At 37.8% G+C, this 22176-nt stretch overlaps 1 protein-coding gene across 1 annotated transcript in view; it reads left to right on the top strand.

Moving 5' to 3' along the window:
* AK9 (adenylate kinase 9) overlaps window positions 1-22176 on the top strand; it is a 122430-nt gene that overhangs the window by 478 nt on the left and 99776 nt on the right. Inside the window, exons 3-10 of the mRNA XM_090280823.1 lie at window positions 143-310; window positions 2974-3136; window positions 4216-4286; window positions 10321-10448; window positions 11645-11708; window positions 16069-16121; window positions 16222-16318; window positions 19235-19347. Coding sequence (XP_090136949.1) covers window positions 143-310; window positions 2974-3136; window positions 4216-4286; window positions 10321-10448; window positions 11645-11708; window positions 16069-16121; window positions 16222-16318; window positions 19235-19347 — 857 coding nt within the window. The remainder of the gene's footprint in view (window positions 1-142; window positions 311-2973; window positions 3137-4215; window positions 4287-10320; window positions 10449-11644; window positions 11709-16068; window positions 16122-16221; window positions 16319-19234; window positions 19348-22176) is intronic.

The following is a 22176-nucleotide window of genomic DNA, read 5'->3' as shown; positions in this document are numbered from 1 at the left end:
GTGGACACTTATAAATGGGCAATGCATGTGCCCTCTCTGGTCATCGCCTTCCATATTTGTGGGGGGAAAAGTGTGCTATAGTTATGAGTGCAAATTTAGGTACAAAAAAATGAACATTTTAAAATAAGAAAATAAATTACAGGCCCTCCAACCGAGGCACCGCCCACTCCTTGCCCCCCGCCCCCGGCCAAGCGTCCCTGCGCGCTGCAAAGCCAAGGGTTCCCTGAGCAACCGCTCAACAGATCCGAAAAGTCCTCGGAGGCGGATGTGTCCTGCTTGCAGTCGGGTCCGCTGGGTCCGCTGCGGTCGGGTAAGTAGGAGCGGTAGTCCACTGACGCAATGCTTTTGGTATGGATTGGACGGAATCCCCCCTCCTGCGGGGACCCCAGGCCAGACCCGTTCCGTTTCCTGCAAAACTAAATTTCAAGATCTCCAGAAGTTTTGCTTTTTAAAACTAGTTCCCCTTTCAGTGACTAATATTTTCATTCCACAAATGTTTACTGTGCACCTACTATGAAGGAGAACATAAATTGTACTGGGCTATAGTTAACTTAGCCTAGGCAGAGAGAGTGCTATGTTTTCCAGGAGTTGGGCCAAACTTCAGGACGCACTGCTGGAGGGTTTTATTTGTTTATTTGTTTTTGTTTTTTAATCTTATTGTTTTTCAATTACAGTTGTCCCATTTTTCCCCCACTGCTCTCCCCTGGCCCGACCTCCCACCCCGCTCCCACAGTCAATCCCCACTTTGTTGTCTATTTCCATGAATTTTTTATACTTGTTTGTTGACAAGACCCTTTCCCTTCTTTTCCCGTTACCCCCTCCCACCTCTTCTCAGGTCTCTTCACTTTGCTCCTTATTTCCATATCTCTGGTTCTGTTCTCATTTGTTTGTTTTTTTCATTAGTTTCCACTTACAGGTGAGATCATATGGTATTTGTCTTTCACTGCCTGGCTTATTTCACTTAGCATAGTACTGCCCAGTTCCATGCGTGCTGTCGCAAAAGGTAGAGGGTGTTTCAATGGTTAAAAAACTATGGAAACTAAAAATTTGTATTGAGTTATATTGTGGTATAAACACACAATGTGGTATTAAAGATTATATTATATAACAATGTGATATTAGAGGTAATCGTGTCAATTCAAAATTGAGAAACTACAAAACTTTAAATAAATATTTAATAACTTTAAATTGTTTTTCACTGTTTGATACTCCTTTTCTTAAAAACCAGAAAGGTTACCATGTCAGTTCTGGCATTTTGCACTGACTTGGATCTTTTAACTGGAAAAAATACTTAGTTCTGTTACATTTTATTAAGGAAGTAAGTTAAATATTTGCACAATGTTTTTATTTAGGATAACAACTCAAAATATCTGTGAATTCTGGTTTTTCAATATTTAGTTTTCAATTATTATAGTATACTATAATTAAGCACTTCATTTGAACTTAGTTTGGTTCAGTCAGAAACAGATCCTGAGACAACAATTTGAGTACAAATAGTTTATACAGGGAATAATCCTGAAAACAACAGCAGGGATGTAAAGGAACTAATAAAGGGAATATTATCAAGCAAATCTCTCTGTGAGCTGAATTCACTGGGGAATTCACTTGATGTATGTATGCCTCGCTTATTTCTTCTTAAGGGACAAAGGAGCTGGGGCATTTGTTCATTGACCCCCACCAGTTATTCCCCTGGAACTTCAGTCGGTCCTGTGCTCCGGCAGAATAGATTTTGGCAGCCAGAAAGAGCCCTTAGGCAAAGAGTCACACATGCCAGCCAGCAGCTGGAAGTTGGGCTGGCCATGTGTGGGAAAGGTATATGTCAAGTAGATATGAGCAGGGCTCTAATAACATCTGCTCTGTTCCAACCTTTGTGCCACTCATATCCACTCCTCCCCCATATAAGTTCACACTATCTGTCACTGATTCTTTAACATGTCTGGTCCCAGTTTCTAAAAGAAATGGACTCACAAAAAGATGATTAACAGGACAAGCTACAGAGTCCAGTATTGCAATTAATCCTAAGTCTGTAATTGTAATTCATCACTTCCCTCCTTTACCACCCATTTGAAATTTCCCTTGCCCTTGGCCAGCATTTCTGCTGGCCTATGTTGTTTTACTGGTAGGGAAACCAGCTTTCACCCTTGAAGGGTGTAAACCCCTGGGTACCATGTCATTATCAGGTTGTGGTTGCTACAGTTATCCATTCACTGGATAAGAAAGCATGAAGAGGAGTCTCAGAGAATCCTCGAATTCAAGAGATAAATCTCCCTGCCCCAATTATGTCACAGCAACTCTACCTCCACCAGTGTAATGACTCCTTAACAGGTACGTGGAGCCAAACATGATGCGGTGGCAGCAGCAATTTTAGGTTTAGTGAAGCCTAACAAAGTGGGTTTCCTGAAAGAAGCATCTCTCTTCTGTCAAAACCAGGACTTCCAGTCCAGCAGAACCTCAAGTTGTGGAGCAAGTTGGTGCAAATTCCTCATGTCAATCACAGTGATAGTAGGAGAAGCCACTCTTACCCAGCCCGTGGTTCAAAGCATATTCCCCATCTTGAAGTACAATGTCTCAGTCCCACACAATCCCAAACTGGTGCATCAGTTGTACCTTTAAGAGGCTCTTTTAACAGTTTATCTGACCAGCAGCTTCTAGGTGAGGTGGTATGTGGTAGGACCAACAGCAGACCCTCCATATTACCCTGCCCAGGCTCTGTAGCTTCAGTGTCATCGCAAGATGTCGATTCAACACGGGAGGAGACAGATACCATGTCACTCCCGAGTCGGACTGCACAGCCATTCTCGGCGGTGCAGATAGACTCTTAAGAAGCTACACCATCGTCTCTCGAGACAGACGGCTGCTGACGACGAGTGGATCCTTCTTATCATACCTCCATTACTATAAATAGTTTCCTCTGATACAAAACAATGTTACATGGAATCCCATAATGATAAATGAGACAATTCCAACCCTCAGAAAATGGTGCTGGCCAAGGCACTGCAGGCAGAGAAGACAAAACCATACTAGGAACACATGTCACCTGCTGGCCTCTCCAAGGTGAAGGGGCCCTGTGTAATCAGTATGTCACTGAATGGATGTATCATATTGTGGGCTCACCCTCAGTCTCTGCTGCAGACAGGTAAGACATCCAACAGAAGTAGCAGCTAGATCAGCCTGATGAGAGGGAGACTTGTTGAGCCCACGTATAGCCTCTGTCGCCACCATACTTACTCCATTTTTGAGCCCATTAGGCAAGCACTGAGGTGACCAAGGACAAAGACTAGTTGGCATTTACGGGATGATCATCCTGCCCACCTGGTTGATGAGTGCCTCTTCTGAGATGGATGCTTTGTAAAACACAAAGTTCACTTATTTTGTATCGATTCGTATCAGTTTTCTATGCGGCACAACAAATTACCACAAATTTAGCATTTTAAGACAACACAGTTTCCATGTCCAGGAGACCTGGCATAGCTTAGCTAGGTCGTCTGCTCAAGGTCTCACAAGGCTGCAATCAAAGTGTTAGCCAAGCTGCATTTTTACCTGGAGGCCCAACTATGGGAGAATCCACTTCCAAGCTCATTCACATTGTTGGCAAAATTTATCTCTAGGACTGAAGTCCCAGTTTTATTACTGGTTGGTGGCCAGTGGCTGCTCTGAGCCTTTGGAGGCTACCTGTTATTCCTTACTGTGTGGTCATTTTATAACATAGCAACTTATTTCTTCAGAGCCAACAAGGAGTCTCTCTCCAGTCTACTAAGATGGAGTCTTATTTCTATAATATAATGTTGTGGGAGCAACATTTCTATTATTATTGCTATATTTAGAAGCAAGTCACACATAGACTGCAATCAAAGGAAGAGAATTACACAAGGGTGCAATTCATTAGAGGTCACCTCAGAGTGTGTTCACACTACACCACTCCCATAAGCCCATTCACACGCCTCTTCCTTCAAACTCTTTTATCATCCAATCTTGATCCTTCCAAGCCCTTGACCAAGTGATTTAGGACCTGCTCCAGGTATCCTAACCAGGACATTAAAGCACGAGTCATGGGAGAGAGCCCACATATCAGTAAACTCTTATCCAGTCAACATTCCCCTAGTAAGCACCCTCAAGATCTTCTCCCAGGATGTTCTGGTTCCTATTGATACATCATAGCCAGCCCCTTCAGCTGTTTAGACGCCTAATGCCTTTTTTTTTTTTTTTCTGTATCAGTGCTTTCCCAGCTACTACTCCAGAAGCTATGACCTTTGACCCCAGCTCTGCTCTAGAAGCTATGAGGGAAAGTGAAGGCAGATCTTGTGGAAGGCAAGCATTGTCTTCTGGGGTGTTTTCCTTAAGCCAGGAAGAAGAGGCCTCTATCTTCCAAAAATGAAGAGGGGTTACTTCTCTTAATGCAGAGCACTTAAGAGTAACCTGGGGTTCAAGGTACTTAGACATCCGCCTAAGTAGCTGAATCCCAGGCCTTAGAGCCCCAGTTGTAGTATGTAATAGTCTCTTTAGTAAGATTTTCGTGTCTCTAAAAGGTATAGATGCATTTTCCTCTTTAAAACTACATTTATGGCAGTATTACTTATTTTTTGCTATAAAAAAAACTTAAAATTTCAGCCCTGTAGTTGACAAAGCATCCATCTTAAATCTTTTTAATATAGTAGCAATATTTCTCACTGTCTTGTTTCATATTGACATCTTAAAATAATATTGGTTATATTAAGCCCATTTGAAAATTCTTAAGTTCCACAAAGAAATTTAATTACATTCCACTTATCTGGAAGCATATAACCCCTTCAATCCATGTTTTTTTTTTTTTATTTTGGTTTTTCAATTACAGTTGTCCCCTTTTCCCCTAATTTCTCTCCCCCACCCAACCCACCCCCTCTCCCGCAATCATATCCCTCCCCGTTGTCCATGTCCATGAGTCTTTTATACAGGTTCTTTGACTAATCCCTTCCCTTACTTATCCCCCTTCTCTCCCTCTCCCCTCCCCCCTATTGACTGCTATTCTGCTCTTTGTTCTATTTAGTTCCTTTGTTTGTGTTGTTCTTTAGTTTCCTGTATTAGGTGATATCATATGGTATTTTTCTTTCTTTGCCTGGCTTATTTCACTAAGCATAATTCTCTCTAGTTCCATCCATGTTGTTGCAAATGGCAGGAGTTCCTTCTTTCTTTCTGCTGCATAGTATTCCATTGTGTAAATGTACCACAGTTTTTTGATCCACTCATCTACAGATGGGCACTTAGGTTGTTTCCAGCACTTAGCTATTGTAAACAGTGCTGCAATGAACATAGGAGTGCATAAGTTCTTTTGAACTGGTGTTTCAAGATTCTTCGGGTATAATCCTAGTAGTGGAGTCGCTGGTTCAAAAGGCAGTTCCATTTTTAATCTTTTGAGGTAATTCCATACTGTTCTCCATAGTGGCTGCACCAGTCTGCATTCCCACCAACAGTGCAGTAGGGTTCCCGTTTCTCCACATCCTCGCCAGCACTTGTTGCTTGTTGATTTGTTGATGATGGCCATTCTGACTGGTGTAAAATGATATCTCATTGTGGTTTTTATTTGCATCTCCCTGATGGCTAATGATGTTGAGCATTTTTTCATGTGTCTATGGACCTTCTGTATGTCCTCTTCGGAGAAGTGTTTGTTCAGGTCCCTTGCCCATTTTTTAATTGGGTTGTTTGTTTTCTTGATGTTTAGTCGTATCAGCTCTTTATATATTTTGGAAATCAGTCCCCTGTCTGTGATGTCATTGCAAATATGTTTTCCCATATGGTTGGTTTCCTTTTCATCTTGCTGATGTTTTCTTTTGCTGAGCAGAAACTCTTCAGTTTGATGTAATCCCATTTATTTATTTTTTCCTTTATTTCTCTTGCTTTAGGAGATGTATCCGTGAAGAGATTGTTACGTGAGATATCTGATATTTTCTTGCCTATGTTTTCCTCTAGGACTTTTATGGTGTCACGGCTTACATTTAAGTCTTTGATCCATCTTGAGTTTATTCTTGTGTGTGGTGTAAGTTGGTGGTCTAGTTTCATTTTTTTGCAGGTCCCTATCCAGTTCTCCCAGCACCATTTGTTAAAGAGGCTCTTCTCACTCCATTTTATGTTCCTTCTCCTTTATCAAAGATTAGTTGACCATAGAGGCCTGGGTTTATTTCTGGACTCTCTATTCTGTTCCACTGATCTATATGTCTGTTCTTATGCCAGTACCATACTGTTTTGATTACAGTGGCTTTGTAGTATTGTTTGATATCTGGTGTTGTGATTCCTCCTGCTGTGTTCAATCCATGTTTTTATTGTTCCCTGAACTGTGTCCCAGACCACTCTGACATAGTTTTGTTCCATTTTTGAAGTCTGCTTATTAAAGTCTTTCTATAAGATTTTGTAATTTTTCCATAAAGGGCTTATATAGTTTTCTTACATTTAATCCTGGTTACTTTATATGTTTGTTGTTAAGTCATGTTTATTTTTTATTACATTTTCTAGCTATTTTGATGTATAAAAATTAACTGAATTTTGTATAATGATTCTGAATTCAGAATATTAGATTATCTCATTCTTAAAATGTATCCATGGTTGGGTATTCTATGCAAGTAATTGTATCAACTAGGAATAATGACACTTTTCTTTCTTTTGTCTTGTTATGACCTTAAAGAGACATTTTTAATATTTAATCATTAAATATGTTTGTCCTTTTTTCATACCCTTTATCAAATGAAAGAAGTTCCCTTCTAATCCTAGTTGCTAATAATTTATTTTATATTAATCATTAAAGGATGTTGAATTGTTTCGTACTTTTTCTATTAACATAATCATATATTTAATGTGATTATTTCATCTTCTCATATTAAACCACCCTGGAATTCCTGAGGAAAACACGACTTGATGATGATGTTGTGTTTTTTATATATTGCTGGGTTCAACTTCCTATTATTTTAATTAAGATTTTTAAAATCTTCTTCATAAATGAAGTTGGCACATACAGTAATTTTGCTTTTTTACACTATCTTCTGTTTTAGCTATGAAGGTTATATGAGACACATAAACTCATGTAAAAAGTCTACACTTTATCTTTTCTCTGAAAGAGTGTCTGTAAGATTGCAAGACGTGGAGCTCTTCAATAAAACCATCTGATTTATTTGTGGGAAGATTTTTTAGTTACTGACTTCATTTCCTTAATGGTTATAGAACCCGCTCAAGTTTCCTTTTTTTTTTTTTTTTCTTTTTTGAGAAACTGATTTTTTTAGGAATTTCTCAATTTTGTTTAAGTTTTCAGATTTATTTTGGAACATTGTGTTTGTATCTTTTTATTATGTGTATCTATAGCATTATTATCTCTATAGTCCTTCCACTTTTCTATATCTAATATTGTGTGATTACATAGGCAGAAAATCTGTAAGTGTTATGGAAGATTCAACCAATAATATCAACAAATTTGGTGTAAACAACACTTAAAGAACACGATGTCAAACAAATGTAAATTGCATATTCTTTGCAAGGATACAGGGAATTTTTTTGGAAATTACCCTGTAATAGACCAGAAGGCAAGCCTCAGCAAATTTCAGAGAATTAATATAACATGAAGAACATTCTCTGATATAATGTTAGACATAAACAACAACAAAAACAGAAAAATCTTAGTTTTTTTAATTTTAATTTTAATTTTTTTATTGTTTTGGAATTTTTTAAAATATGCGTTATTAATTATGCTGTTACAGTTGTCCCAATTTCTTTTCCCTTTGTTCCCCTACACCCAGTGACATCCCTCCCTCCAATTGTCCGCCCCCTCTTAGTCCACGCCCATTGGTTGTGCATATAGTTCCTCTCAACATCTTCCTGTCTACTCCACTCCCTCCTACTATGCTTCTTAATTCCTGCACCATCTCCCTCCCTTTCCCCCCTTCCCCCTCCCGGCTGACCTCCCCCCATAATGTTCCCCATACCTATAATTCTTTTCACACTCTCGTTGCCTACTTAGTTTGCCTTTGTTTCGCTTCCCTAGCTTCTGTTGTTGGTTGTTGTGATACAGTTTTCATTTTAATGTTCATAGTTTTGATCCGTTCTCCTAAATAAGTCCCTTTAACATCTCATATAACAGTGGTTTGGATCTGATGAACTCCTTCAGTTTTACTTTGTCCTGGAAGCACTTTCTCTGCCCTTCTATTCTGAATGACAGCTTCGCTGGATAAAGTATTCATGGTTGTAGGTTTTTGCTTTGCATTCCTTTGAATCTTTCTCACCAATCCCTTCTTGCCTGCAGAGTTTCTTTTGAGAAATCAGCTGACAGTCTTATTGGGACGCCTTTGTGTGTAATTCTCTTCTTCTCTCTTGCTGCTTTTAAGATTCTCTCTTTACCCTTAATTTTTGACATTTTGATTATAATGTGTCTTGGTGTGGTTCCCCCTGGGTCCAGTTGTTTTGGAACTCTCTGTGCTTCCTGGACATGTAAGTCTATTTCCTTCCCCAAGTTAGGGAAGTTCTGCTTCATTATTTTTTCACATAATTTTTCAATTTCTAGTTCTTCTTCTTCACCTTCTGGCAGCCCTATGATTTGGATGTTGGCCCGCTTATAGCTGTCCAATAAGTTTCTGAGCCTCTCCTCATTTTCCTCACTTCCCGTTTCCTCTTTCTGCACTGGTTGACTGTTTCTTCCCTATGTTCTGATTTGTTGATTTGATCCCTGGTTTTCTTGCCCTCACCACTAGTTTCATATTTGTTTTTGTTCATTTCAGCAGGACTAGTCTTTATTCCTTCCCTGTCTTGTTTAAGATCTGCTATAAGGTCTGTAAGCGCTTTTATAAGCAAAGCTCTGAATTGTGCCTCAGAAAGATTTTCTCTCTGCTGCTTCATTAGATTAGAAATTTGCTGTCTGGTCAGCTGTGTCACTGGGATCTCTATCATGATCTGTGCCATCTTGAACAGTTTTGTGTTTACCTTTGCTTCCTGGGCAGGGCTGTCACACCTCTTACACTATAGGGGGGGAGCCCTGTACACTCATCACAACCGCGCATTTTCTGCGGGGGCAGGGGTCCAAGATGAGAAGATCGGAAGCCTCCTCCTCCGTCCCCACCCCCACTGGGCCTCACAGTCCAAGGCAATGGGGGTCTGTCTTCCCTGGCTTTGGAATTGCAAGCTGACAGGTCTGGTCTGCAGCCTGGAGTGCTCCCTAGGCACTTCTCACCTCCCCTTAAATACGGGTGTCTGTGCTTACTACTGTCCTGCCGCCGTCACTGCTGCTGCTGCGGACAGCATAGCTTGACCTCTCCTCCCCGGCTTCGCTCCTCCTACCTATCCAGACGAGCACCACTTGTTTATAACTTCATACATTGGACTTCCATTTATTTTCTGGAACTTCTGGTTATTGCTGGTTTTGCGGTAGTTGTAGTCCTTCTTAGTTGTGAAGGGAGACGGAGCGTGTCAGTCTAGGCCTCCATCTTGGCCAGAAGTCTCTTGTATTTGTTTGCTTCTGTGTCCCAGGGAGAGCTGTCGCTCCTGTCTGGATGAGTATTTCTTCTTTATATCGTTGTTTGCTGGACTTCCATGCACTTTGATTTTCTGGAACTTATGGTTGTTTCTAGTTTTGAGGTAGTTGTATTTCTTCTTAGTTGTGGAGGGAGACACAGCATGTCTGTCTATGCCTCCATCTAGGCCAGAAGTAGAAAATTCTTAGTTTTAAGATGTAAGAAAACACTTCTAAAAAACACTTCTAATGTTTAATATTGTTTAATTGTATCTTCTGTCTTTTTTCTTGATAAATCTTGAGAGAGGTTTTTTATTTATAAGTTGTTTCAAAATACCACTGTTTAGCTTTGTTGATCCTCTTTATGTAATGTTTGTATTTTATTTTATTAATTTTAAAAATATATTTTTTATTTTTTTCTATTTTTCAATGTTTTTAAGTTGTGGGCTTATCATTATGATTTATTTTAGAGACATTGGTACTCCCTACACACACACATACAGAAATAGATGTGTGTATATGTGTAACATATTCAATTCGATCTTTAATAAAATACACACATCATAACATATGTGTATGTATACATACATGTGTTTTTCCCTTTAGTCTTTCAGAAGCACTTTGGTTTAGCTATCTTTTTTACAGCATATAACTGGATTTTCCTTTTTATCTTAAACCAAGAGTCTATTATTACTTTTTACACATGAGTTTAACTTACAATTATTAACAAAAGCAATGTGTTTATGGTGTGAAATGACTTCTGGACTAAGCAAATTTACAAGATATTCTGGTTCTCCCTAGACTGCCTACCTGTTCCAACTAAATTAAGCACTTTTTAACAATCTTACTCTGTCTTATTGCAGTATTTTGTATTATGACTTCTCAAGAGAAGATAGAAGAACATCCTTTTGTGGATATATTTAATGAAGATGAAGCTGAAAAGGACTTTATGTTGTCTAAACCTGTTTGCTTTATTGTATTTGGGAAACCAGTAAGCTATCTCTTCTAACTTATTTAGTGTAATTTTTTAATTTTTAAGATCATAATCTTACGTTACCATAGTATGAAAACCACAGTGTGATAATTATTTTGAGTGTTTGTTAAATTCATTGTATGGTTTAAAACCTGATACAATATTGGTTCTAAATTTATAACTTTCTTCTTGTGCATTATTATTGCAAAGGAACCTAGATTTTAGTTATCTTTGGTTTTATATTATGAAGAAATTGACCCATCAAAGCACTGTATCATGACAGTTAGTAGCATGTGATTCAATGTTATATCAGACTCAATTTTCATATAAAACTTTCCATGGAATTTGTTGTGAGGTTCTCTGGATATGTGATGTGGGGACAATATAAGAACAAATGGGAGGTTCTCCCATTAATATCTGAATTTACTGAGAGGCAAGGTAACAAACACCTTTACCCACAGTGTTTTAGTGAACCTATGCAGTGTATTTCTACAAAACAGAAAGAAACCAAAAATGGTTGTCATAAGATAGCTTGCCTTTTGGAGCTAGTGGTTAGTTACCATTAGAGGGCCTGAGCTGGTTAATTAAAGAGCCTCTCCAGAATGGCAGAGACAAAGGGTTGCATCCTGTTTTTCACTTAATTTCATATGGACCCTGGGACAGATACCAATAACTTTTATTATGTTTCTAAAAACATAATAGAGTTTTTAAAGTCAACAGTGAAAGTAATCAGATGAAACTATTACTTCATCAAAGTGATATTTTATCTTTAAAATATGATACTTTTCAAAGATATCCATTAAGGACATTTTTGCTCTTGGAAGTTACTAAATAAAAGTCTCAAAACATTCATTATTATAAAACTTAAGAAGGAAATAAAATGATGAATCTCAGTAGAATCACAATGACTTATTTTCAATATTATAAAATTTGACATTCAAAAGTGTATAATATCTGGAATACCACTTTGATAGAGCTTTCTGGTTTTAGGGCTATTTTCTTAATTTAAAAAGATTTATTTAAATTGCTTCCTAAATGTGACAATTAGTAGAGAAAAATGAAGCTAAAAATCTCTAGAGTCTATGCTTACTTTATTTTGAAAAATTACTTACTGGATAGTATAGTAACCATCAATAGAGTCTTAAAATGAGAATATCTATTCCATTGGCAAATAGCAATTTAATTGGGTTTTAAATAACACCTTTCTTTTTAAGGGTGTTGGGAAGACAACATTAGCTCGTCAAATAGCACAAGAATGGAAATGTATTCATGTAGAAGGTAAATTTTACTTTTCTACCCAATATTTTGGTATAATAACTTTCAAATATGCATAAAAAGTAAAAAAATATACAATGGCCCAGGTCAGGTGTCTCACCTCAGTTGATAAGAGCATTGTGCTGTATACCAAAAGTTGTGGGTTTGATTCAGGTCGGAGCACATACCTAGGTCACAGGCTCAGTCCTCGATTGGAGTGTGTATAGGAGGCAACCAACCTGTGTTTGTCACATCTCTCTCTCCTCTCCTCTCCACTCCTCCCCTCTCCTCTTCTCTTCTCTCCCTCTCTCTCTCACTCTCTCTCAAATCAATAAACATATCTCCAGGTAAGGATTTAACAAAAGAATTATACAATAAATACTCATCTAACACATCTAATCATCTATTGTCTGTAATTAATATTTTGCTATATTTACTTTATCATACATCACTATTAACCCAGTAAATTATCTTCACGATAGCATCAAACGTGTTTTGCCCTTCGGTTAGTCCTAGTTTTGTTCATAGAATTTAGAAGGGTTTATGAAGGGTCTTTGACTTCATTCTATTGCTACGAAATCTCTGATTTCATAATTTAGAACTGTTGAGGAGGTGTATCTCTGGACTGTTTCCCTGTGAAAAATGAAGAGAAAGAGTGCTCACAGTTGTGCCTGGGAATATTTTCCAGGACTTAACTACCTTTGGAGATAAATTTATTTTTTCTTACTTATAAACTGGTTTGTATTCTTTGCAATATATAAGACAAGGATTGATATCTTTATATATAAATATTATCACAATTAATAAAAGTACTTATGCTCTTATAGAAAACTAATTCACAAAAGTAGAAACAAAAATAGGCAAAAATAAAGAAAAAAGTTTAATCTCATTGTTATTCAAAGATGCTAATTAAAATAATACTGATTCATATTTGCATATCAAGTTGGCAGTAAACTTTTTTCTTCTCAGAAAGCTTTTAAATTTTTTTAGTTTTTAATTATATTTTATTGATTTTGCTATTACAGTTGTCCCAATTTTTCTCCTTTGCTCCCCTCCACTCAGCACCCCCAACTTCCTAAGAAAATCCCCACACCGTTGTTCATGTCCATAGGTCATGCATATGAATTCTTTGGCTACTCCATTTCCTATACTGTACTTTACATCCCTGTGGCTATTCTGTAACTACCTATTTGTACTTAATCCCCTGCCCTTTCACCCATTCCTCTACACCCCCCCCTCCCATCTGGCAACCATCAAAAGGCTCTCTGTACCCATGATTCTGTCTCTGTTCTTCTTGTTTGCTTATTTGTTTTTTAGATTCAATTCTCGATAGATATGTATTTTTGCCATTTTATTGTTCATAGTTTTGATCATCTTTTCTTAAATAAATCCCTTTAACATTTCATATAATAATGGTTTCATGATGATGAAGTTCTTTAGTTTTTTTCCTGTCTGGCAAGCTCTTTATCTGCCCTTCAATTCTAAGTGATAGCTTTGCCGGGTAGAGCAATCTTGGCTGTAGGTCCCTGCTTTTCATGACTGAATATTTCTTGCCAGTCCCTTCTAGACTGCAAAGTTTCTTTAGAGAAATCAGCTGACAGTTTTATGAGAACTCCCCTGTAGGTAACTAACTTCTTGTCTCTTGCTGCTTTTAAGATTCTCTCTTTATCTTTAACCTTTGGCATTTTAACTATTATGTGACTTGGAGTGGGCCTCTTTGCATCCATCATGTTTGGGACTCTCTGTGTTTCCTGGGCTTGTATGTCTTTTCCTTCACCAAATTAACGAAGTTTTCTTTCATTATTTTTTTCAAATAGATTTCCAATTTCTTGCTCTTTTTCTTCTCCTTCTAGCACCCCTATGATGCAAATGTTAGAATGCTTGAAGTTGTCCCAGAGGCTGCTTATACCATTCTCATTATTTTTGGGTTCTTTTTTCATCTTGCTGTTGTGATTGGTTGTCTTTTTCTTCCTTATGTTTCAAATCATTGATTTGATTCTCAGCTTTATCCACTCTACTGTTGTTTCCCTGTAAATTGTTCTTCATTTCAAATAGTGTATTCTTAGATTCTGACTGGATATTTTTTATGCTGTTGAGGTCCTCACTAATTTCCTTGAACATTCTTATAACCAGTGTTTTGAACTCTGCATCTGATAGATTGCTTATATACATTTTGTTTAGTTCTTTATCTGGAGTTTTGATCTGTTCTTTTATTTGGGCCATGTTTCTTTGTCTCCTCATTTTTGCAGTTTCTCTGTTTTTGTTTCTATGTATTAGGTAGATTTGCTAAGACTCCCTGACTTGGTGGCATGGCCTAATGTAGTATGGTCATGTATGTAGGGTCTGTTGGCACAGCCTCCCCTATCGCCCAAGCTGGGTACTCATGGTGTGCCCTCTCAAGGTGTACAAGAGGAGTACACACTCCTCTTGTAATTGAGCCTTGATTGCTATTGGCTAGTCAATGGGAGGGATTTACCCAGGCCAATCAGCTGCAAGGATTGTCTGTGACCACTGACCACCAATCCGCCCTCTATGGTGAGCAGGTTGGCGGTGCTCCAATGTAGTCTGTAGCTCTTTACTGGGTGCACAGGCTCTGAGGTGTCCTAGGTGGTGAAGGCCAAGGTCAGCCCCCACCTATGTACTGCCTGGGGTCACCTCCATGAACTGTAAAGCAATCTAAGATGGCTGCTGCTTGTGCTTGGCTGGAGATTCCAGGCAAAGTCAAGCTGTGAATCTAGGCTGGTTGCTGCTAGTGCCAGGCCTGGGGACACTTAGCAAGAGTTCAGGGGCTGGGGGCTAACTGAGGTCGGCTGTTGTTTGTTTGAGAGGATGTAGGTAGTTGTGAAGCATGAGCCAAGACTAGCCATTCATATGGAAAAGTCACTGTTAACAGCTTGGGTGTTCCTGTAAGTTGGGTGGGACAGAGTCTCAGGGGATCTCCGGGGCAGGGCAAATAGTGTGAGCCAGGCTGATGGCTTTGTGGGGGACAATGGCCTCTGCCCCCCTTGCTGTCTAGAAGAAAGCTATCTCCCAGCTCTTGCCTTGAAGCCAGACACCTCAGTTCCTTCCTTTATGCCACTGGTGCCTTTCAAATGCCATTCCAGGGCTGGTGCTTAGAGGGAGTGAGTCTGAGTAAGTTTGTGTGTGGATTCTTTAAGAGGAACTGCTTGGGACTCCAGAAGTTTCTTCCACTGACTCAATCCTCACTGGTTTTGCAGCCAGAAGTTATGGGAACTTATTTTCCTGACTCTGAAACCCTGGGCTGGGGGTCCTGGTGTAGGGCTGGGACTCCTCACTCCCAAGATATTCCTCCCTAATTTTTATCTACCACACGTGGATGTGGGACCAGCCTATTCCATGTCTCCATCCCTCCTACCAGTCTTAATGGATGTGTTTTTTTAAATTTTGTAGTTGTCAGACTTCCATTCAACTCGATTTCTGATGGTTCTGAGTAATGGTTGTTCTATAGTTTAGTTGTAATTTTGGTGCAGCTGTGTGAAGAGGTGAGCCATCTCTGCCTAGGCCTCCATCTTGACTGGAAGTCCAACAGTAACTTTTTTAAGTTTCTAGAATCATTGTTTACAAGAATGTTATGAAATGAGCATTCCATGGGCTGTTAGTGAAATTGCAAGTGGATACATTTTTGGCAGGGACAATTCAATAACTCACACACAAAAAAACTTTTAAATTTTTATTTTCTTTAATCAAAAATATTTATTTGTGGGACATCTTAAAGAATACCAAATGTTCCGTAGATCATTAGCAACTGGGGACATAATACAGCTCCTGGGTCCTTTCCTAGGTCATGCCCTTGTCATTTCTGTCCCAGGAAGTCTTCCATCAAGTGATGGAATATTTCTTCCTAAGAAGGAAACACATTATTCAAATTTCAGCTTTAGGACCCTTTTTTGATCAGTTTTTATCTATTTTATCACTTCTTGATGCATAATTTCTTTTTATACAACCACTCTGCAAATTTAATGGGTTCTAGATATAACTGTATGGTTATAAAAGTATCTGGACTAATAGTCCAGACACTTGTGCAATGCTTCACAATTTCCAAATCACTATAATATACACAACCTCATTTCATCCTAATAGTCTTTGCATATTATACAGGGCATAAAGAATGCAAAACACAAAGGTGTTGAGGAAGTTAGCTTCCCCAAGATGGCAGAGATGTGTTCTCTGTGGAATATATTCTGCCGCTTGCTCGGCACTTTGGTTAGGCTTAAATGACGTAATGTGTATAAACGTGCTTCGTAGACTCTGAAGTGATATACAAATATTAATCTTTGTTACCAGTTACAAAACACAAAAATGTGTTTCTTAATTTGACAGTTCTAACACCAGCTTGTGCTAATATTTTGAATTCATATTTCAGCTTTAACGATTTTGGAAGAACAGATTGCCAATGAAACTGAATCAGGAGTTATGGTAAACAAATCTAAATTTCAAAGTTGTTTTTTTTTTTAAAGAAAGCTCTGTATCACAGGTATTATTATACAGTAATGTCAAATATCTGTGTTTTTCTTAGTTGCAATCAATGCTGGTCAGTGGTCAAAGCATTCCAGAAGAACTTGTCATGAAGCTAATGTTAGAGAAGCTCAACTCCCTACAAGTCTCTCACTTTGGTATGTTATGATTATTTTGGTACATCGGCAGCTATCAGAGCAGCCTTAAAACTTGTGCTTTGTCTGAGGCACAGGCAATTTCTGGAGTGGCTCCTCCTTTCACCCTGGCACATGTCCCAGAGCCTGCCTTCAGTTGAACAGCTCAGATAGTTTTATTTGCTTGTTTACTTGTTTTATTTTCATACTCTACATTTGTAAAAGCAAATTAAGTTTATATGATCCAATCTTATTTTAGCATGGTGTTTTTTCAGCAAAAGCATCAAAAATCTCTGTGGTACTTCTCGCAGTACTGACAGCTTCAACTGACTGCTTTCCCATTGACCTTGAGTTTGATTACCACAATAAGTCCTGTCAATGGTATAGGTTTCTCCATATTAATCCACACTTACAAGGCAGGAATGGAAGCTAGAATAGCCCCAGCTTACCCTCTGGCTCCAGATATTGGCAGGCTTCAGCCTGTTCATCCAGTCTACCCTCTGACTCTGGACCTGAGAAGTCTCCCTGCCCTCAAACAGATGCTGACCACAGGCTTTGGAATTGTCCCATCAGGCAGGGTGAGCTGGGTAAGGGTTGAATTCAGACTAGGGCTAAACATACTGTCTCCTTAACCAAAGTACCCACCATGGTGATGTGTCAGACCTGGACGTTAATGCCAGTCATCACGTCAGAGTCTTGAAAACAAGTTCAAATGTTAATCAGGTGAAGGCTAGATCAACAACAGAAGCTAAATCAAATTAGGGGAGTGCTGAGAAAGCAAAACAGCAAGAACACCAGGAGGAAGCAAGCAGAGAAAGAGCTGGCCCAGTTCCTGAAAGTGTCAATGCATGCAGTGCCTGTATTTTTGGAGGGATGCCTTGGGCTCATTTAAAGAGCCTCAGATAGAATGACTGCCTTAGGATACCACCATTATTTCAAAGACATCAGCAAGAGCAAACAAGTAGGCCTAGTTGGAAACCAAGGATTACAGCAAAGCAGGAGAGAATCATGATGTAACTCATACATCCAAACCCAACATAACAGGTCTCCCTTTCTGCCTTTTGAAGTTAAGCTACTTAGCATTACTTCTCTGGATAGTGTCTAACACGTAGAGCCAGAAAGTAAAGTGTTTGAGAAAGCTTAGGAGAAATTGACACATTTTATGAGATTTTGGATCTCATTACTGTAAATGAAAGTTGTTGGTCTGATTTTTTTAAAATAAAAGATTGTGATCAGCATATTCTTAAGTGAGAATTTTGAGGTTGGCTTATTAGACATATTTATCTATCAACAGATGCTTAGTAGTTTTTTTATTATTCTATGCTAGTCATAGTATAAGATAGCAGTTTTCCAGCTTTTTGGTCTTAAGACTCCTTTACACTTATAAGAATTGTTGAGGCCCCAAAAGAGCTTTTGCTTACATGGTTTATATCTATCGGTACTTATAATATTAGAAAATAAACTAAGAAATGTATAAAATACTTGTTTAAAAATAATAAAACTGTCGTATTTTACAAAATAATATTTTTCAAAACAAAAAAATAGTGAGAAAAGTGGTAGTTTTTTATATTTTTGCAAATCTCTTTAATGTGTGCTTAAGAGGAGATCTAGCTGGATTCTCACATCTACATCTGCTTAATCTTTTGCAATATATTGTTTTTGTTGAAGTACGTGAAGAAAATCAAGCTTCACATAGACCACTGATTAGGAAAGGAGGGGTATTTTAATAGTCTTTAGAATAATTGTGGATATTCTTAATCCTACACCAAAACTTGACAAGGGAAAGTCTATTAAAGATTAGGTGCATTGTGGAATCAGAAACCATATCAGTGAACTTTTCAAACTGTGTTCCATTAAAATCCATTGATCTGTCTTGTAGTTGAAATGGGTCTTTTACCCAGGCATGGTTTTGTGGCACCTGGCATTGGTCATTTGGAAAATATTGTTCACTGACTTATGCAGACCTTCCAAATGTTGATACATTTCATTATACAATATCAAAAAAAAATCACATTTGTTAAGATCATCACCAATTTCATCAGGACAATTTTAAGAATTGGGACGCTCTTAAGCTTAGGGCAATGGATACAGTTTTTCAAAATATGAATTTTCACTTGAATTTTATAATTGGCAACAAATACTGTCAGTTGTTGTCCTTGAAGTGAGAGGCTCACTCCATTCACTTTTTATAAAATGGCTGCCAAATATCTAAAGCTGAATAACCACAATTTGTTGTCAGTCGTTCTTCTAAGAAAATACAGTTCTATTAAAATAGCAGAAAAACCTGTTGAAGGCTTTCACTTACCACTGGAGTTGAGACTTTATTCTATTTACAAAAAAGTTTCTCAAGCAATACAGTGACATGATTAAAGAACTATATTAAGGAAATTAATGAGATGGTGGTAAACAGGGTGAATTTCAATGAGAAGACTGAGGTTTCTGGGTAGGGATGCAAGCCAATGAATGTGCTAAGCCAGAATGACTAATAATTTCTTATACTGTATGAGGGGTAATTAGGTGTTTTATACTCCCGATAACTTACATAAACATTATACACATATATATTCTGTTATATTATGAAATATTAATTTAAGAAAGAAAAATAATATACCATGCAACCCATGTAAAATACCTTTACCATTTGTCATATGAGCTTTACTAATATGAATTAAAAGAATTATTAACATGGAATTTCCTTCCTTAGGCACCTCATGTACCTAAAATATATTGATTTCAGAATTTTAAATGATTTTATTTATTATCAGAAAAATATTCATAGTAATATTTTCTTAATTATTGATTTAAAATTTTTGATAAACAATTTTAAGATCTGCATTAGTGTTCATCAATAACCAGATGATATTTTAAAGTAATAATGATAAATCCATGCTTTTCCATGTGGATAACATAAAACTTTAAAAATTATATTTTGCTCTATAGGTTATATTATCACTGAAATACCATCACTTTCACAGGATGCCATGACTACTTTACAGCAAATAGACTTAATTAAAAATTTAGATTTGAAACCTGATATTATAATCAATATTAAGGTAAGAATAGTTGTTCTTTTGTAGTAGAGTTAGCCATTCTTTTTATGGTAGTGAAATTAAAGGAATGTTTACAAAAATTTTTAATACTTAGGGAATACCAATTAATGCATCAATCCTAGGGACTGAGTTACACTTTCTTATACCTCTGTGCTTTTGCACCCATAGCTCCATCCACAGCAGACATCTCCTTGCCTCTTCACCAGGTTTAATCATAGTCATACCTTGAAAGTCAGCTCAGGCATCATCTCTTCAAAATTTTCCCTCAGGGCCATCTCCTGTACCCCAACACACTCATTAATAATTCATTCTCTCCCTCTCCTCCCCACTTTCCTAACACGTTACTTACCACAGAAAAGTGAAATACTTCTCTGATGACCATGCATACTACTCTCTTCTCTCTGTCATATTATCTCACTATATTGTCATTAATCATTTTCCTCCTGGACTCTGCCTTACTTGAAGGCAGGAACCATGTCTCTCTCATATAAACATCAATTAGCACAATGTTTGGCACCTAGCTGACACCTAATAACTTTGCCAGGTAAATAAAATGAAAGACTGAACAAGTGATATGAATGTTAAAGAACACTATTAGATTAAGAATCAAGGCAGAATCCTGTTCCCAATTCTTCCCTTTCTCAGGTGTTAGAATTTGGTAAATCACATTTTGGAGCCTTAATTTCCTCTTTACAAAGATGTTAATAACTGCCTCATGGGGTTGTGATAACAATTCAGTGAGGTGAGGACTACTAGTTTATTTGAAAATTAGTTATAAGCTTTTATATTCATATCCTGATTCCCCAAAAGGCCAGACAGCTCAAAATAAATTAGATGGTTTTCAGCTCAGGTGTTGGGACCCAGTGGTGTGTAGATATCAGCTATAAGAGACAGGTGGCATTCAGAGCTGAGCATGCAGCCTGAGCCACAGGTCGTGGTCAGAGGCCTATCAAATCCATGTGATATTGACACTGTCACATATGTGAACATACGAAGTGTAAGCAATGGAAAATATAGGTTGCATAGGAATTTTAAGATTTGGTGGAAGAAGAGCACACTGGCTACAGGGCCTAAATGCTACTAAGTTTGGGGCATCAATTTGGTTCTTAGTTTGATGAGCCAAACGAGAAGAGGAAATGTGACCAGTTATATAAAATTCGTATTGCCCATGAAAAGATGAGCCATTCCTCATCAAAACATCAAAAATGAGAGAAATATCTTATATGTGTCTTAATGTAAGAGATTGTTAATGTAGAGAATGAATCCTGTACCCCATTTATGTTATGTGTGATAGCGGGTGTCCATGGCAGTTTTTGCCATGTAGCCGGAGGGTGATCAGAGGGTCTTATGTGAGACTGAACTCAATATAACACACCCTTTTCTGATGGGATAGCCTTGTTTGGGGATACAATCTGGAATTTCTAGAGCAGAATTTCTTAGCCTGAGATCCATGAATCCTTCAGCATCCATGAACTTCCTGAAATTATGTGCAAAATTGTGTGTTATGTGCATCTTTCTGAAACAAAAGTCTATGACTTTCATCATATTCTAACGGGGGTTTGTACTACAAAAAAAAGAAAAAGAAAGAAAGAAATGGTTAAGGGCCAGTGATCTACTGCAGCAGCGGTACTCACAGTACAGCTTCAGAGCCAACTGCATCAGTAGCACCCACAAGCGTGTTAGAAATGGAAATTCTTACTGGACGCCAGAAACTGATATAAAATAATATTGAATGTCAACTATAGTTGAAAAAATTTTAAAAAGAAGTAAATGCAAATTCTCTGGTCCCACCTTAGGGTCAGAAACTCTGGGGATGGCATCCAGCTATCTATGTTGAAAAGTCCTTTAGGTGACTCTGATGACCACTGAAGTTTGAGGACCACTGCTCTGAGGCATGTCCTTCAGACTCACCCTCTTGTTAATCACTTTCTACAAGTGAAACAGGAGACAACTCCAGGCAACAGCCTTTGTGGAAGACCCACAATGTGGATGTTCTGCATTGCTGAATAAGTACGCATTTTAAAAATTACCTGAATGGCCTGAGGTTTGTTTTTTGTAAAAAATTTGGAAGCTTAATTAAAGGTCTTGCTTCAATAAATAGCCCTCCAATCTCTATACAGAGGTGGCCTGAAGAGATCAGAAAATGAGCAAGGAAGATTCTAAAGTTTCTTGCTTTTTTTGTTTCTCAAAGTTGTGGCGCATGAACTGTTGGCATCAGAATCACTGAGATGCTTGTTACAATGTCTAAGCCTCACTCCAGACTTAATAAATCACAAGGGGAAACAGAAATTTCTATTTCTTATTCTCTATATACAGTTACACCCTAATGTTTGTGAATCACGACCATAGAATATCATATAGATGTTTTTGTCCTGAAAATTATTCAGAGCAGGAGTTATAGTCCCAGACCCTAGTTTTCATTACTGATGTGTCACAGAACATGAGCTTTGGATCAGAAGACCTAGTTCCAAGTCGTAGTTTCCTTTCATGACATTGCGATCTGAGACCAGAGACTTAACCTGCCAGAGCAGTTCTTCTCTGAACAGCAGAATGGTTTAATCATAATATTGGATTACTTCTCTTGTATGATTAGCTTGAGAATTGATTCCAAAATTACACATGTAAAAGCACTTTGAAAGAAAGAAATTACTTAAAGACTTTGGTTTTGTCATTCTTTTTTAACTGTCCAGACTCAGTTTTCTCATGTACAAAATTAAAATGTTAGACTAGATGACCTTTCATATCCCATTCATGATTGACATTTTATAGAATACTTTACCTATAACACTGTAAATATTGTAAGTACACAATACTTCTTGTTGAAAATATGTG

The sequence above is a fragment of the Furipterus horrens genome, unplaced genomic scaffold (assembly GCF_987537825.1).
Source record: "Furipterus horrens unplaced genomic scaffold, mFurHor1.1.pri manual_scaffold_6, whole genome shotgun sequence".
Classification (NCBI taxonomy): Eukaryota; Metazoa; Chordata; class Mammalia; order Chiroptera; family Furipteridae; genus Furipterus; species Furipterus horrens.
This window is presented reverse-complemented; position numbering and strand designations above follow the sequence as displayed.